Source organism: Tympanuchus pallidicinctus, unplaced genomic scaffold (assembly GCF_026119805.1).
Source record: "Tympanuchus pallidicinctus isolate F22 unplaced genomic scaffold, pur_lepc_1.0 scaffold3, whole genome shotgun sequence".
Taxonomy (NCBI): domain Eukaryota; kingdom Metazoa; phylum Chordata; class Aves; order Galliformes; family Phasianidae; genus Tympanuchus; species Tympanuchus pallidicinctus.
In genome coordinates this window covers 53,476,897-53,495,487 of record NW_026294747.1, presented here as the reverse complement: position 1 = coordinate 53,495,487, position 18,591 = coordinate 53,476,897, and the positions used below count along the sequence as shown (strand labels likewise).

The 18,591-nt window shown below is 40.3% G+C and overlaps 1 protein-coding gene across 7 annotated transcripts in view; it reads left to right on the top strand.

The window, feature by feature from the left end:
* MNAT1 (MNAT1 component of CDK activating kinase) overlaps positions 1-18,591 on the top strand; it is a 115,381-nt gene that overhangs the window by 32,061 nt on the left and 64,729 nt on the right. For all 7 annotated transcript variants that reach the window (XR_008209633.1, XM_052696270.1, XM_052696267.1 and 4 more), the window contains exons 4-6: positions 8,800-8,903; positions 12,510-12,650; positions 18,159-18,284. Coding sequence is in view for 6 of the 7 variants with exons in the window: in XM_052696270.1 (XP_052552230.1) it covers positions 8,800-8,903; positions 12,510-12,650; positions 18,159-18,284 (371 nt within the window). In the remaining variant the exon portion in view is untranslated. The remainder of the gene's footprint in view (positions 1-8,799; positions 8,904-12,509; positions 12,651-18,158; positions 18,285-18,591) is intronic.

The window sequence follows — 18,591 nt, the reverse complement described above, 5'->3', positions numbered from 1 at the left end:
TCTTGTAATAGGATTTATTGTAGTATCAGATGTTTATCTAATCACTTTTTTTCCTGTATATTTTAACCGTATTTGCTGAACTGTAGGGCGTTGTGAAGTAAAATATTTTATCTTCCAAAGGAAAAACACAATTCAAAGTGGAAGTAGTGCTTTACTGCTAGAAAAGGAGGGCTTGCAAGCGGTTGTCTGGGCTGCACTGGGAAAGATTAAACAGAAGAGAAATTTAAATTTTCATTATACGCCTCCATTAGCTTTATCTACCATGACAGAAGCCATATGGTGTCTTTCATCAGTTTTGCTTCTGCAAGTTACAGTAGTTGAAGCTGCTTTGAAGCTGATGACCTTACATACCACTGTGGTAGCATTTTGTGTTGCTGTGCAGAAGAAGAAGGTTTAGGAACAGACGTTGATTTCTTTTTCTTTGGTTTAGTTGAAGTAGAACTTTGCCCTTTGGAAGGGGCCTATGTTATCAACAGAGTTTATTTTTTTTCTTAGTTAGGGTGACTTGTGATTTATGGTGGAGTGATGGATTTTGCTTAGAAAAACATGGATGTGTTCAAAGGAGAGACTCCTAAATGGTTTGCTTCTTGGTTTTATAGACTTCTCTTTTTTCTGTCCTGGAGGATGAAGAGGTGGCTTAAAATGTGCAGAAAAGGCAGCGAATGCCATTTGAAGGAAGTCATGGAGATGCTGCTTTTCAAAGGAGCCCTGGCTGCTTTTTGCACGAAGGCATTTTGTAGAAACATATCCAGTACACTTACTGCTGTGAGCAATGTGTCATGTTTTTGTTGGCATCGGAAGGCTGAGGCTGGAGAGCTAAATTGTGTGGCTGGGAAACACCAGGCACACTCATATGGGTCCAAATATCTGGAGGAGACAATGTGGGTGTAGTTCTGTTTGTATATGTTTTGGATGGTGCAGAGGAAGGAGAGGGTGAACAGAAAGACTGATTACAGCTTAGCCAGAGGATTCTGGAAGAGTCTGTGTGTGCACAGAAAGGGAAACTGCTTTGTATTTATGTAGTTTTAAATACAGGTTTCCCACTTACTGCTGTTATGTGATATTCTGGTACCTGCAACAAGGGAGTTGAAGTTTTGCCTGAAAACTCCTGAACCTTGTCAATTTGTGCAGCATGTGATGATTCCCCAGCTCTTGGGATTAGGTGGGTAAATTTCAGATGATTCCAGAGCCTCTGATAGCAGTTTGCTTTGGAAGCAACAGAACTTGAAACTGATCCTCGTAACCTCGTGAAGAAGTGCAAACTTGTCTGTAATTGTGCTGGTCCTGCAAACGTATCACATAGGAGCTCAATAAATGCATGCCAGGAATTGAAGTTAGTTGCTGGGAAGGGACACCTAAAACACCTGAAAGGTCTGGAAAGATGGAATACCTCCTTCCTTCAGCCAAGGTTGTGTGAGGAAGGAAGGGATGCAGTCAAAAGGCTCTTAATCTTCACAGTCACAGGAGTAGTTTATGATCTATTGATGTACTGTAGATCCAGAATCCAGAGGGCTTGTTAGATTCAAGAACGCATCCAACAAGAATTCAAGCCCCGTTTGTTCCCATGGTCACACTTTGCTTTCAGACTTCATTGATTGTTGTCATCTCCCCAAACGTCCTGCCTGTGTTCCTGAGCAGAACTCTCCAACTGACTGCTGTCTGATATGCAGCAGTAGTGTTACTTATTCAGCATTTTTTAAGGACATATTGTGTGTGGCATGGCAGAACAATGTGCTAAAGGCGCCTGCAACTCTATGGGTATTTTAGATTTAACTGGTAAGAGTAGTTATTTCCTTTTTCTTTGTATATGTGAATTCCCTGCTCGTTTGTGCACGTGGGAAACTGGGCTGTGGGAAGGGAAAGAAAGAGTGTAGTCATGCGGAGCAAAGCTCTGCCTCATGGGGCCAATGGATGGCAGGTTGGCAGGGGCTGCTGGTGATTGTTAGAGCTGCCAGGTTGGGAAGCCTAGGGTGCAGAGAACCAGATCTTCCCCTTTCTTTCCCCTGCCCCAAATTCCCAGTTTTTCTGTGAGAAGGTCAACCTGTTAAAAAGCACAGCTTTACCCTGTTTGCTCTTTGCTGGTAAGTTTTGATTCTTAAGATGTGAAGGGGTTTCAGATAAAGTAGTTGCTTGGCAGAGAAAATACGTAAACATCCTGTTTAAGTATGCTTGTGTGACCCTGGCAGGATTCTGATAGCTTTTCCAAATGTTTCAGGTAGATCATCTCCAGCATTTATAGTGACTGCAGTGGTTTATTCCATTGAGGTGATGTATGGCCTCGCTTGAAGCACATCTCCCCCTTTGTAGCGGGAGTATTATAACTACAAACTTTGCTACTTAAAGAAAAGCGTTGGGTGGTACAGCAACAGAGGTGGGGAGAAAAGGTCAAACACGAGGGTAGTCATATCTTCAGATTGGTGTTATAAAAAGCAAATTTTTAGTGGTTTAGAATGTAGCCACTAAATAATGCTTTGGGCTAAAATGTGTTATACAAGGCTTTAAAATAGAAACCACATTTTAATGCAGGCTTTCTCCGGAAGAAAAATCAGTTGCACCATTTGGTAACATTGTTAACAGTTAGTTGTCATTAGAACCGGGAGTTATAATGAAGTGAAAAGGTTAAAAGATATCATTTGGAGCAGTGCATGCAACATCTATTGAAATAAGTCAGGTCTGTGTCCTGCTGGGAGGTTAAACCTTAGAGTTTGCCACCAGGGCTGCGCTCTCTGGACATCATGCAAACTTTCCTTGTGCTTTCTACAAGATTTTCTTCTTCCCCAGGGGGTCTTCACAGCCAGTTCTTGAAAGCCAAGTGTGCCAGCTTTCCAAAGCAGGGCCCGCCTCCTATCCTGTGTGTACACACGGCTTGGCACCGCTCTCCTGATACCTGAACGAGGCCTCTAGGCATTACCACAACACAATTGCTAATAGCTATTATTTCTTTTAACATTCAGTACATTCGTGTTAGAAGGAGGCTTCTGTGTTTGTGCCCCTTGGATTCCAGGATCTCGTTACTTCTCTGAGACTTTGTGCAATAGCCGCTGCCTGGTGATTTGTTTGCTCCCAACGTTTTTCTAACAAGTGATCCTTGGGTAGACAGGATTTTATTATCTGTGATCGCTTGTAGGTTATGTTGTTTATTGTTTGAGGGTTTTCTTCTGTATGTAAAAAGATGGTGCTGCTTTGCTAAGAATGGGAGGAACCTAATGTAAAATAGGGTGGCCTTATCAAAGATCAGTTTCAGTCATCTCATCTGAACTGAGATTTTGGTATCATGCTGTTCCAGCCTCAGTGATCCTTCTTATCTGATGGGGATTAGTGATTCAAGTAATTCAATTCCATAACAAAGTGTTTCTCTGGAAAATTGTCATAAGAAAAGACAACTGGAAATAAACAGAAATGTTTAGTAATGCCTAACTAGATTTTTTTCCTGGCTTAATTTTGCATTTTGGTTTTCCTGACTTTTTTTTTTTTTTTTTTGTAGCAATGTTGGTGAAAAGAGACCTCTTAAGATCTTGCCTGTCTCTTCTACCACCAAACTGCTCCCATCCTTGTGAAAGGGTGAGGCCCCACAGGTTTGCCCAGAGATGGAAAGCACCAAGCAAAGGTGCCAAAGCAGCTCTGGTCTCCCTGTGCAGACTGAGGATGTGGTCATGACTCTACTTAGAGTGCTCTGCCCAAAGCACTTCTGCCATTCTCAGTCTCTAGCTGGCTATTTACAAAGATGGTAATGGAGGAGTTCTTGGTAGTAGGGTAGGAGGAATGTTCTTTACAGCAAATCTTAACATTTTCCTTAATCCACAAATACCTCCTTCAGAAAGGAGTTGGATGTGTGGCCATTTTCCCACTAGCTGGTTCAGCTAGAAGTACAGAGAATGGAAGGTGAAGATTAAGAGGATTGTGGATGTGGAAAAAAGGATCAGTATAGGAACTGACTTTGTAGGTCATTAAACTAATCACCTGCTGTCTCACCAGAGAGGTAGTGAGCCTAAAATTTGAATAACAAATATTTTAACATGGTAATATTGGTGTCTCTTCTAGGAGGAGAAATCTCAGATAGTTTTCAGTATCTCAGACTTAAAACAAAGATATTTTGATGGATCGAATTTGAAGTTCTGCAGTGGAGTGACATACACACAGTGCTGCATCTCTGGACAACTTATTGTTCCATGTAATCCAAAGTTTTGGCTCAAATCTTGAGTTCCTTTTATAACAAGAAAATGCTTTCCCATTTGTTATAGAACTGCGGAATAAATGTTGCTTTTTAAAAAGCAGTGAAAGTCTTCCTGCAGAGGCTGAATTTCCAAAGGAAGGAATTTTACCTAAATAGAATGAAAAGTTTCAGGAAAACACAATAGTCTTCCTGTTGTACTTCAACAGATGTCTCAAGGCAAGTCAATTTATAAACGAACCAGTGTGAGATGGATAAGCAGATAAATAATTGTTGCATACAAAACAGCTTCTGTTTCTTTTCCCTGAAGGGTTTCAGACCTCTTATATCAGCTTATGCTATATTTTAACACAGACAAAAATAAGCCTGTCTTCTCTTTGAAACCTTTTCAAACTAGCCATCTGCTTTGCCAGTCATATTCAGACCTGCACCAGTATTTTTTCAGGGGAGATACAGCATGTGAGTCAGGGTTTCGTTTTTTTTTTTTAGCTCTTTCTGTTCTAGTTCTATAATTTTTGTTGTCTTTTTTTTTTTTTAAAGGAACATTTGGAAGAATTAAGTTTAAAAATAAATTTCTGACAAAACGCAAATAAAACCAAATCAAACAATGCAGTGTAGTCCTACATGTGTAGAAGGTAAGATGCTGAGCATTAGTTACTGTGTTCTTTGATTTGATATTTGCTGGTTTTTAAATGCCAGATAAATAGTGGTGGGGGCATGGAGAAGAGAAGGGAAGTAATCGTGACCCAGTCTCCCTTACAAAATGAACCTGACTATTGTGATTATGGGGATAAAATGGCAGGTCTACATTCTGTAATTATTGATGAAGAGATGTTTGAAACCCATGAAGAATAAACTAGAAAATATGTTGGAAAGTATTCAGGCTGACAGGTTGGTCACTGATAACTGAGTGGTGTCAGAGAGCTCAGTTTGTTTTGCTGCTAGGATGTTTATGTAGGAGGGAGGATATTCTTTTCATTAATTCAAGGGCAGCTGCTGATGCTGATCTCGGTTTAGGCACAACCAGGTCTTCACACTGCTGCAATAAAACGTAAATCTGCAGTATGCTAAGTGTTGAAATGAGGGCCCCTTGGTGTTGAGGAGCAATAGCTAAGGGTGACTGGGACCAGGATGATGTTTTTTCCTTAGTGACAGCAAGGCACTGTTTAGTAGGAGAGATCTGCTCTGGTCTTTGAGGGTATAGGAGGTACAAATCTTTCTGATTGCTGCCCTACCGTGTCCTGAGGTGACAAAGTAGAGGAAGACAGGCAGAGTAGAATCAGTGTGAGGACATTTGGTTGCAGACAGAATTCTTCCCATGGTTTCCAGCCACCACAGGGAGGCAGATGGAGAAATAAACACAGCACTTCGCTGCAAGGTGATATGAGGTGATAGAAAGGATAAAGATTACTCACTTTTGTAAGTAGTTATAAATAAAGGCATTGATCTGCATATGTCTAACATTTGCTTTCTTACCTGATGTGGGTTTTAAATCTTATGTTTGGTGTTTCACAAACTGAGATTGTGTATTGTTGAATCCATTCATAACTGAGGAAAAAAACAAACAAAAAAAGCCCACTTGAATGTTTCAAGCAGCAATACTTGCAAAAGCTAGGTCATCTGCTTATTGCTGGATTATTTTTAGAGGAACAACCAAGATGTTCAGGAGCCTGAGGCATTTTGGCATCTCATCTTGTTCCTCCTCTTGCACCTGAAGGTGGCATCTGGGCATCCTGCTAGCACAGCATGGCTCATGTGCTATTTCTTTCTTGTGTCGTCATTGAAAAGTTTACAGAGCTGGTGTGTGGATTTAAGTTGTAGGAAGTGCTGACATTCCCATGCAGCTGCTGTCATTGCAGAGGCTTGATCTGATAGAATGCCAGCATTTTCACATGACTGTTCTTCTGTGCTGTAATACTCAGATGTGAAGCTGCTTGTCAGCTGGGGACTGCAGACTAGAAACCGGAGGTCAAATCTTCCCTCAGATAATAAAAGCTTAAACTGAAATACTGTGTTTTATTAAGGAAATGCTGCCAGGTCTGGAAAGCAGTATGTAATTGCAATAAGAAACTGGAAATGTTCTTATAACCCTTTTGGAGTGGGGAAAAATACATTGAAATTAGTAATTTGCTTCCAAAACCCAAGGAGCTGAACTTAGAAAGTCAAAGAGCTCTCAGAGCAATGTGTTGGTTTGTGGTAATGTCCAGGGCTCCACCTGAGGTGAGATGAAGACCCTGAGATAGGTGCTACATGGAGCTGGAGTAAGGAGAAACAGCAGAATGTATCCAGGAGAAAGGAAGCTTTATCCTCCTGCTAATGGTTCTCATATATGGGAGACCTCCAGTGTAGAGGTCAAGTGATCTGCCCTGGAACAGCAGCAAAGCTGGAAATTGAACCCAGGTTTTGATTCCCAATCAAATGCTTAGCCCACAAAACCAGCCTGCTTCTCAGATCCCTCCTGAAGTGAGGAGGCTGGGGCAGGGCTGCAAGAGTTCTGCTGCTTATCGGGAGCCAGACTGAATTAAAATGTCGGTCCTCCTGATTGTGCTTATTATTTAGAAAAGGGGAAAAATAATAAATGCAGCATTTTGTTTGTTTGTTTAAGGCTGTGAATTTCTTCAGCTATATCCTGCCTAGCCCTTTTTGCTGTGGTTCAAGGAAAGACTGAATGCTTCTGATAGAAGTAAAGTGTTAGTTCTGTACTCCTGGAAAGAGAGTGTTTTTACATTTCTATTACTTCCCTTACACCATCTCTGGCACTTGTCCATTGCCTGTACTGACACAGTTCAGGTTACTGGAAGGTTTTGCAGACACCATGGAGCACCCAGAATCCTGCAGTCAGAACAGGGGGAGAGGCAACTCCTGTGCCTGGGAGAAGTGTAGTCTGTACTGCTGGGTCAGTCCAACAGTAGCCGGTGACTCTTACGCTGCAGATCTCCCCTGTCTATCCCCATTAATTGATCTCTTGCTTTGATTTTATAGAATCACAGACTGATTAGGTTGGAAGGGAACTTAAAGTCCAGGAGGTTCCAACTCCACGCTGTGGGCTGGTTGCCACCCATCAGCTCAGGCTGCCCAGGGCCCCATCCAGCCTGGCCTTGGGCACCTCCAGGGATGGGGCACCGACTGCTTCTCTGGGCAGCAATGCCTTACCGCCCTCTGAGTAAAGAATTTCCTCATAAAATCTAACCGAAATCTCATTTTTTTGTTTCTCTGATTGCTCTCAACGGTCTTGCCAATCTAGGTTATGGGTGGTTTGTCTTATGTAGAGCCCTCCTGAAAGTTAATTTCTGCCACATTACCTGTGAAGAGAAGAAAAGAATAAGGGATGTTAACCAAACTGAGATGTGTGCTATTCTGATGGGGAGCAACACAGATATCGTTCTTTCGCCTTCTATTTCTCTCAGTCTTGTTTACACAAATGATTTTGCAGTGGTACCCATGCACAGGGTTCAGTTAGCTCTAGTCACTTACGAAGACTAGGAACAGAGAACCAAATAAAAATCTTCCAGTTCCTGTTGCTGGCATTTTCACTGCAACTCCTTCCCTTGCTGGTTGTGCAATTGCTGTGCTGCTATTCTCTTGGAAGGGATTCGTCACTGGCTGTGTGAATTTCTCTGCTGCTCTTGTAAGCTTACAGTAGATGTGTTACAAAGCTCTTAGAGATCTTTGGGAAGATTGCTGTACATTTATGGTCTTCACAAGCTTTAGGGCTGTGGATGTGAGCCTGACATCCACTCTTGATATCGAACACTGGGCGACTTCCCAGTGATAATGGCTTTCTGCTGGAATTCACTTTGCCCACAATTGAACTAGTGACCTAGAGGTGTAAGACTCAGGCACTGTATTGAATTACTGGTCATCCAAACCATCTTTTAAACTGTTGATTGTAGAAACCAATCAATTCTTGAGGTGTATTCCATGCTGTATGTAGACAGTTAGGAATGTTCTGCAAAACTGTGGAGCTTGCTGGCCAACTCTGTTTGCTCATAATTATGTGAGATCTAGCCTGTCACTATCAAGAGGCATTGAAAGAATATCATTATAACCAATTAATCTGGATGCATCTGCAGATTCTTCATAGTAAAGGTAATTGTACACTGATGCCTTTTAACTCATTGAATTGTGAAACTGATCTGCATACCTGAAAAATCTGATTATCTAATGCACAAAGACTACGGAGATTATCTTATGAAATGTAACAACTTAATTTCTAACCTTGTTTTAATATGTATGTGTTTAGTCAAACTTCATCTACCTGGAGCTGGTTAACTAGCTAATGTCATTTAACTGGAACATAGCTGCAACTGCTACTTAAGAAGCTCAGTCTATTACTGACAGCATCATGATAATTCACGTGCATCATTATCAGTTTCATAAAGTAGGGTGCAAGACTCAGGCCTGTCTCTAGTACAGATGTATAAACCTGAAACTCTATTGGCTTCTGTTGAAGTTTGCAGGGATTTAGCAAGCTGCGTCTTGTTCTACAAGGCATTTCTAAATTCTATTATTGTGATGTTTGTGTTTGTTGCTGAAAGTGATGGAGTGAATAAGAATAGTATTTCCTTGTGATAGAAATGCATACTGACCTAATACTTTTACTTTATGTCTTTCCAATATTTATGCAGTGTTTAACTTGACTAACAATGTGGATTTGGAGAACACTAAAAGGAAAATGGAGCTGTACCAGAAGGATAACAAAGAAGTCATTCAGAAAAACAAGATAAAACTGGTTAGTTTAACTTCTCTTCTCCCTTACAATTCTTATTCATTAGCAGAAGAATTAAAGGATTTTCAAAGTGACATACTTTCTAAAATATCTTAACAGCAAGCCAAAACTGAAGGCACTATGCATACTTCACTTTGTATTCAAAAACTGCAATATGCTAATATTCTGTGATAATGATACTTAGTGCTGCTTGAAGAGATGAAATTGATAGTTGAAATGCAATTATCTTTCATTTTGGAAGGCATTTAAAAAGAGGGACAGGCAGTGAAGTCTGCATTTAATACATCACCACTACATTGTGCTGGCAGTCTCACTGGACAATATCCAGGAGAGACCAACTTCATTCCTAAGCTAGGACAATCGCTCCTTTCTCATCTGAATGCTAAAAGGAATCCAGATGCAGACATTATGAAGCTCCCAAGAGAGAACTGCTAAACTGAAGGAAAGCACAGGTCTGGCTTATGCAAAATTTAAAATGAAAGATGTTGAAACAAACATTTAAACTTTTGTTTGAGAGCTGATAACAGTAACATCGGGAGCACTGTATATATGATCTATATGCAGAACACACAGTTCTTTGAAGATGCATTTGCTAAAATATGGCTCAGATATCATTTTGTTCCTTAAAAATAAACTTTCAAACATTTCCTTCTGTAAGAAAAGTTCAATCTGTTAAGTACTTGTTCAGTATAAAAATACACATTTTTATTGGTTCTTGAAGGAAAATGTCTGCCCAGAGTGTGACTTAACAAGGTCTTGTGTTTGTATTCCAGTCGCACTAAGGACTGGCTTTCAGATCAGTAGGGGTGAAATCCTCACTCCCCTGAAGTCTGTGGCAAAACTCCCAGCGATTTCTTTAGCACTAGGATTTCACAGGAGGAGACTGGAATCTGAAAAATGTTTGTTTGAACCTCTTCCTCCTAAAGGCAAGGAAATTTCCCTAGGGGACCATCTCTCTGATCTGTTATCCTGTGTGTGACACTGTGCGATACCCTCTGCTTTAGAGCTGCAAGAGACCTTGCAAATATTTGGCTCTTATTTTACAATGCAGACACAACCTCTAGTGTTGCCATAAGAATAGTGTGCTTTACCTGCTGCCCATTTCCCGTTCGTGTACTTGACTTGCAGACAGCCTGTGTGCTAGCAGTGTGATCACATCAAGCAGCACAGTAATACTCTGTACACACCTAAACCCTCTGGGTCTTCTGTATCCTCTAACGAGTGGACTTGCTGTGCTAGAGGCTGTTTTGTGGAAGCTGGGCAAGTCTGCGTGTCTGCAGGTCTCCTGTAAGTCTGGATTCTTTTATTTTTGAACAATTGAAACTAAATAATAGACTTGACACAGTTGCTATTACAAAAATGCACAATCTTGCCCATTAATTTACCCCTCTCCTGAAAGCTGAAATGATGCTTTTTTTTTTTTTTCCCTCTAGCTCTTCATATCAGAATTTAGAATGCCTTTTCTCCTTGAATGGGAAAAGATGTTGTAACTTCAAGCCTGAACTTCTTATGGTCAGTTTTTGTCCCTTAGTTGCTGGACTGACAAATAAGTGTCCACTGTCCTGTTTTGCTTCTGAGGAAACATTGATATTTTCCATCACACTTGATACATGTTATTTTATTTACTTATTTATTTTAACCCTTATCCTCTTCCAGTTTGAATTTTTCTTTGGCAGGCAGAAAGGACCAAAGTTGAAACCCATATTGGACCCGAGACCTCAGCAGTTTTTCTCCTCTCTACTGAAAATATGTTGACATGAGTTTTCCTAAGGTTGTTTTTCTCTTGTATGACAGTGCTACAAGAGAAAAACAACTTTTGGATCGCTCATGTCAACATATTTTCAGTAGAGAGGAGAAAATCATACAAGAAATTCAAAATCAGTAGTGATCAAGTAGCACATCATATTTTCTCTTCTTTTGTTTTGACTTTGCCCCAGGCCTTCAGTATGATCATCTTTATTTCTTCAGGTCATGGAACTGTGTCCGGACTAACTTGAAGCTTGATACAACCCTTGCTGCCTGTCGAGCTCTCTTGTTATTATTGTTTTGTTTGGTCTTCCTTTCAGAAAGAATTTTATCTGACTTGTTCTTCTGTTATTGCTGTAGCCCGATCCAGTTTAGGTTTGTATATTAGTTTACTTATTCCTGGCTCTGATTATTCTCGGCTGGTTTTTCAGATCTGTCAGCACTTTCTTACAGTTTTGCTTTTGTTTCATTACAAAGTCCAGGCAGTTTTTATGCATAAACATAGAAGAAGCTTGGAGTGTTTATAGACCCTGAGCTCTTAGTTCTGTTGACTGAACTAACTAGACGTATTACTTCTTTGAAATAAGCAATGGGAGGCTCAGTTAGCAATGGGAGGATTTTTTATTATTTGTTTATTTCCTTTCATTGAACGTGAAGAGAAGGCATCTTGTTGACCTTCTGTTCACCAATGTCACTGCTACTTGTAGAATGAAGGCATCATTCATTGACTCAGTGCAAGCACTGAGATCTTCTCAGCTCTTGCAGCAGGGAGTAACTGGGCCCATCTGGGACCCAGCAGCCTGATCTTCCTGCTAACAGGATGTTTGTGAGCATATTGTGGCCTATGTCACACCACTGTGCTTTGTGATGCGACTTTGGGTTGTGTTACAGGAACAGATTTTTCTAAGCTCTTAGCTGCAGTAATGTTCTGCTTAAGCCCTTTCAGTGGATTAACTGAGAATTTAAACTTTATATGATTTTAGTACTCTCTGCATTTATTTTGGATCTTCCTTTGGTTCATTATTTTGTGGAAGGAAGATTTGGGAAGATGTTTTCTGTATGTAATTGCTCTATGCCATCTTTCCTCCGATCGGCATTCTTTTGATTCTCTCTTCTGTATAACATTGTTCACTTTGAATCTTTTTTTTTCCCCTTTCAGTGGTTGTCTCTTTTTCAGCCCTCTTCTTTTTAGTTCCACTGTGAGTTTTAAATACAGTTAACTCAGCAGTTTTAAAAAGCCTTTTTTATCTTTAGGAGTTAATCCTGAAACAAAAACGCAGTCATCTTTGTCCTAGTGAGCTGTTTCTGTTCTACACCTAATAATACATGAATAATACACACAAGTATTATTCAAGTCATAGGAAAAATACCTCACTTATCTCTACACCTGTAAGATATTCATTCATAAATATGTTCTAGTTCATACACTTCTATGCCATTGATAAACAGAATTTTGCACACAAGATGCAGCTGATCTAGAAAAGGGTGATGAGGAAAAGTTTTGTGAAATTATATTTTCTGTCACTTTCTTACATCTCTTGAGAAGTAGAGTGTGGGGGAGCAAAGAGGGATGCCTTCATTTTACTGCTAAGATAAAAGGAAAAGCCATTGTCATTCTCTATCATTTAGAGCCAAAATCTGGATGGGTACTTTTTCTACAGCAGCAAGGTGAAAATCAGTCATCAGGCAGCAGGAGAAGGGTAGGAATTGTCATCCATAATGAGCATTAAAAGGTAAAATTTGGCTGCTTTTCCATTGATTGGTCTGCCCTATGTCCTCTGATAGGCAGAAAAGTTGTAAGAGATGCAAGTCCATGCAAGGATGAAGATTGCTGAGAGTCAATTTTTCATGTTTCCATTTCAGACCCGGGAGCAGGAAGAGTTGGAGGAAGCTTTAGAGGTGGAACGACAGGAGAATGAACAAAGGCGACTGCTTGAACAGAAAGAGGAACAGCTACAACAGATGATGAAAAGGAAGAATAAACAAGCACTCCTGGATGAACTGGTGAGTAATGAAGCTGGAGGCTTTGAATGCTCTGTACCAGAGCAAATACCAGATGGGTTTATATACATATCTTTCAATTCACTGTGGAATTAACCGAGCTGCCCCTTTCTGTTTTCCTGTCTTGCATGATTTATGCTACTCTTCTGTCTCCTTCCACTTACTGCAATGCTAGAAAGAACTCTGAACAGTTTTGGTAAGCCAAGGGCTAGTGGGAGGATGCTTCTGAGATATCACCACTAGCTCATAGACTGAATGGACACATTTGTCCAGAATTTCCAATGCTGCTCAGGAATTATAGGGCGAGCATTCTTGGATATTTCAGTGCCAAATTGATTCTTGATAAGATCCAAATAAGACTCCTCCAAATTTAGAAGGTTTTTATTTCAGAAATGTCCTTAATGAATGTAGCCACTGTATCAGTTTCCTTAACAGTTGATACTGCACTGTGTATGTAAAGAAAAGAGAGCATGAAAGTGTGGACTTCCATTCAGCTTGACAATGTGAAAGCCACAAGATGCAGATTTTCACTTAGATAGCTGATGCAGTCACTACTCCATGTCAAAGCTGATGTACAATGAATGAGTTTTGCTATGGTGTAGCCTGTGCAATTGCCTACTTCTGTTTCCTTCAGCTGATGATAATTGCTTCTGCTGTGGTGTATGTCTGAGCAGGGAATTTGCGAAGAGGTAGAGAGGAGCTACATAAGTTGGTTCAATCATAATATGAAATCTTGTCACTGTTAAGCAGTCGTGAATATCTGTGGCTGACAGTCTGGTATGCTGAAGCAAAGCAGTAATCAGGAGCGACTTTATGAGCTCAGGTACTTCTACAGTAGAAAAATGAAGAACAGGTAACTATTTTTGTGACTTAATTGAGCATTGGTCAACCCATTTTGAGTCAGAGCAACTAAGTAATAGGCTGGGTATGGATCACACAGGAATCTCTGTGTTGGATCAGCGTAAAGACTTTTTCATTCACTGTCTTCTGCTCAGCAGGGGACTGAGTGAGTGCCTAGTGAAGGGCATAAAGGCAGGGCTAGTCCTGGAATGCTTTCCCAGGTTTCAAGGAGAGAGTTTCTCACAGGGAAGCTTGGAAAGAAGACTTGAGGCTTAGCACCTTCCTGAACAGCTAATAGAAGAGGAAGTTTTCTTGCTCTGAACCTGTCATGTTCTCTTATGGTGGGCATTCTGTGCATGAGATGCTTCTTCTGATGTGAACAAACGTTGGATTCATTTGAAGGGTGTATAGGCTTCTGAAGAGAAACTTAACTCCTAGAAATGGTCTTAATCTTGTTTTTGGCTAACTTTGCTATCTTTCTGTATTTGAAATTTGGCCATAGAGAAGCTCAGAAAAATACCTGCTCTTTAATCAAGATTCACTTCTCAGTTTTTTTTCCTATATGTGTGTTGACACCCCTGCACAAACATTCACACCTTCTGTCACTCCTGAAAACAGTCTGTGTATAACATTACAAAAGAAGCATGTATGCATGTACTTACAAAGTATGCAGTTATGTCCACGTGTGGTTTAAAGCTTCTTGGCAGATTTTAATTCAGAATTTGTCTCATTTCAGTATCTTAAGTGAGTATAACCTTAATTCCTGCTTTGAACTCTTGATTTTTAATTTAAGAGGGAAACACTTCCCTGATTTTCCAGGAAAAAGAGAATTCTTCTTTGAGCCAGGGCATGAAGAGAGAGTGTCAGTGTGCAATTCAGGGGTTGTGGGAGCTCTCCTGAAGAGCCTATTGTTTTCGAAGCCAGGGGCTGTGGAAACCTTTCCCTGGTTTGTTTAAAGGAGCTGTTATTTCATTGTTTATAGTATGGAGCAGAGATGAGCAGAAAGGTTCCCTGAGAATCCTTCAAGCCTGTAACGTTGCATCCAGTAGGTTCTTTTCATTTTGAAGGTATAAGTGCTTACAATCCCCCCATGATTGGGAACAGTTTGAGCAATGGATCAATTCATAAAAGCTGCACTGCAAACTCAAATTTATTGTCTCAGAAAAGGGATTTTGAACTGGTTTCTGACTTAGTTCAATCCTGCTCTAAAATGAAGCCTTAATTTACTAGAAACTAGTGTTGTTCTTTTACACTGCAGTTGGTTTTACTGGAAACGTACTTCACCAGATGGCTTGAGGTAAGAATGGTTATAAATAATCCTTAAAACATGACCCAAATAGGTAGTTTTAACTGTGATTGCATATGTACTGCTATTAAAATACATCTTAATATTCTAAAAATAACAGAAAGGTGATTTTAAAGGCTGATGAGGGAAACTGGGCAACTTTAAGTTGTTTAAAGTTAGGTTCTGTCTCTGTTTGTGAAGGGGGCACTGTCAACTCAAATTTGGATCAAAACTTATTTTGTAATACTAAAGGTTTATAAAACCAGCATTAAGGTGTTTGTACAATGACTTATAAAGTCTCTGGAAAACCAGCAGTTGTTAAACAAATAAACATTTCCTATGGTCTCTTAAATCCATCTAATGCTGTGCTACGTATCTGAAAATGAATCTGATCATGCTTAAAATTGAAATGCGTGCTGTGCTGAGAAATGTGGCAAAAGCAGGAGCAGTGTAAGGAATTAAATTAAAAGAAAAGATCTGTGGTGTTGGATGGTACTGTACCAAAACCACTAGGGTTAAGCTCTGTCTGCAGTGATACCAGGATATCAATGGCAGAAATGCTGGCTTGGCAGGGCTGTGAGTGGAGGGAGGTGGGAATGCCAACGTTCACCCTATGAATTCAGATGCTCTATTCTGAACGGATCACCTGGTGTTTGGGACCTGCAGCCATGTGACCTGGCTCTTGGTGACTTTTTTTTTCTTCCCAGTTTTTTCCCTGCCCTGGATGTTCAGAGAACACTTAAGGCATATTTCTTGTGCAGCAGGTGCTCTCTTCCCTCTGTTTTGAGTGACGGAGAGGTTTTGGGTTTATAAGAGAAAAGCACCTGAAGTGAGCGTGCCCCATGCACTTTCAGCAGGAGAATTTTGCATGCAAGTATACTGTCCTGTTTTCAAAGAGCTTATAATTTAGATAGGCACAGAAATGCTTGGTATTTAAAATGTTGAGCAGCAGGCTCTGGGTTCTGGGCTGCTCAGGGCTTGCAGAAAGGTCTGGCCTTGAGGCCGAGCCTTCGAGAGCTTGGTCTCCGCTGGGAGCAGGGGGAGGAAGGCTGGCATGGTTTGATGCAAGGAGGATCAGGTTTTGTGTGGCTCATGCTCTGCACGCTGCTGGAAGAACAGTCGTGTGCTTCAGCTCCCAATCCTGCTCTGTTACCTGTTGCCCATTTTGCCTCCCACTACTCAGTGAAGCAGATTTTATATAACCTTCATTACAAGTGACCTCTTTTGCCATAAAACCTCCCACTTGAAAAGCACGACACCTCATTGTAATTTAGGCTTGTAGTCTCAAATGTATTTTACATTTTTATTAGAAGAGATGTGTGGTTAAGTTTTTTTTTCTCCCCTCTTTTAAAGCCTCTAAACTTGGGCAATAGGGTTTAATAAAATATTAAAGCACTTCCTTTATTTACTGTATAAACTCATCTGTATACAGAGGTTTACAGAACAGCCCTTAGATGTCTTCTGTGATGTGGGACTTACACTTAGCTCTTCAAGAGCCTGCACTCCACAGATAGGAGCAGAATGGCACTACAGCACTTGGCAAACAGGCGTCTTCCCCTTGGGCCATGCAGTAGTTTGGAATCACACAGAGGTCAAGGTGTCTTAAAGATGTCAAGCATCCACCTTTTGCCAGAGCCTCAGGCTTCTTTAAACATATTTCAGAAATTTTTACATGTAAGTAGCTTACCTGGTTGGTTTTTTTCTTTTCCCATACAGAAAATTGCTGGTGTGAATAAGTGCTTACAGGATTGGATCTTTGATTTGTATTTCGGTGTTAATAGTTAACAGGAGGACTATGTGCATGTTAGGAAGGACAAACAATGACGAATGTGGTGGCTTGCTGGCACTGTGGTGATTTCCCACAGTTGTGTAATCTGGTTACCAACCATTGCGCTGATGTCGAGCTGTTATGAAGTTGGTATAAAAATTGGCTTCCCTTATTGTGCCAGAAATGCAGTGAATGTTTAAGGAACACGATGTGGTCAGATGAGCTGAAGTACCCTGCAGTGTTAAATCTGGAGATTAGAAGAATCGACAATCCTTGAACTCTGAGAGCCAGCAGCTCCCGGTGTCTGCAGGATGGCTGTGGGTGTGTGAAATGCTTTGGAGATGTGGACTGTCAGCTGAAACTTCTGTGGTACAGATTTTCTCCCAGCTGTGCAAGAATCTCATCTTTACAATTTAGATTTTTAAACCTCTTCCACCTTGGGAACTGCTGAAATATCAGGAAGGTTCCGTGTCTGACGTTTGCCATTGTGGAGCCGGTTTCCTGTGAGATTTTTCTGCTTTTAGCAGTTGCTACCTTGTTATGAGATGAAGTGAGTGTAAGAAACGAGAAGAAAGAGGAGGGAGAGTGATGGGGGAATCATAGGTGTAAAACACAACCTTTCTTCATGAGCACTTGTAGAGATTTCTTCAGGCTACTGTGGACAGCAAGGCATCGTGCAGCTTTAAAAAGCTTCCAACTTCTTCCTCTGAACTGTTCTAAAACAGAAATGAAAATCACCATCCAGTCTGCTGCAGCGTGGTTCACGGTTCAATGTTTGCTTGGTTTGAGTGTTGTGTGAAAAATGGTACCCTGCAGAACTCTGGGAATAATCTATTCTGAACTTCTTCACTGCTTTCAGCTTCACTTCTGTTCTAGCTTGGGAGCCCAGGGGGACTCGGTGTGCATGTGGATACTCACATTAGTTGATTAGAAAATTAGAAAAAAGGTCAATAATTTCTGACTCTCTCCATAATGTAGTACATAGATGTATGTTAATAATCATTCTGTTGTAGCCTACATGAGAATTTTAGTAGCTAATTTGCTTAACTATTCGTTTTATTACTTTTATATATTTTAAAAAAAATTGGCTGGCTTCCCTAAAAATAAGTTGGTGAAGGAGAAAATAAATATGCTGTTGGTTGCACTTACAATAGTGCCATTGTGCAAAGCAGAGCAAGGATCATTTCCAAACGGCCTCAGGTGAAATCTAATGGGAAACAATTTCAAACTGGTCTGAGTTCATTGGTAGAAAGAATGTGTCTTAGATAAACATCTGATCCGAGTTCTACTGCTTTGTATTATTCCTTCTCTGATTAAGCTTTTATTTTTACTTTTTAATTTTAATAAATACGGTCACCTTGGCTGGTTGGAATAAGGAGCCTGTTACATTGTCTTTAATGTGGATTCTATAAAAATCATTAGTTGCAGGTTACTCTGATTTATGGTGTTACTGCAGCTTTTTCTTTCTGAGAACTCTTCTTTTGTATAGAGGATATTTAGCATTACACTGCTCTGCTAAGGATGCCCTTTCAGATACAGCTTGCAGTTTTGAAGCGGATGCAGCATTAATTAGTATTTCTCTGGTTCAGTATTCAGATGTTTATTCTTATGCTTACAGGAGAGCTCCAGTCTTCCTGCTTCGCTGCTTTTGGCTCAGCATAAAGACAGATCTACTCAGCTAGAAATGCAACTGGAAAAACCCAAACCTGTCAAACCAGTCACATTTTCCACTGGCATCAAAATGGTAAGTTTCTTCTTTGACTGTTTTTAAGCATTCTTTCAAAATGCTTGCGTTTGTTTTTTTTTTTAAATGTCTTTCAAAAGACACCATATTTCCTGATTTGAAATTTAAGGTTATTTTAACCAGAGTGGCATGTTGTATTGAATAATTGAATCTCTATTTATGTAATTGGAAAAGAACAGCCTACATATTTCATTATTCAGCTTCTTGGAATGTATGAAACCTTTTCATTCCATAGTTGTCTAAAAACAAGCTATACCTTTTCCTCAGCAGTGCTGTGCTGTATGTTGAATTACATTGTCTCTCATTT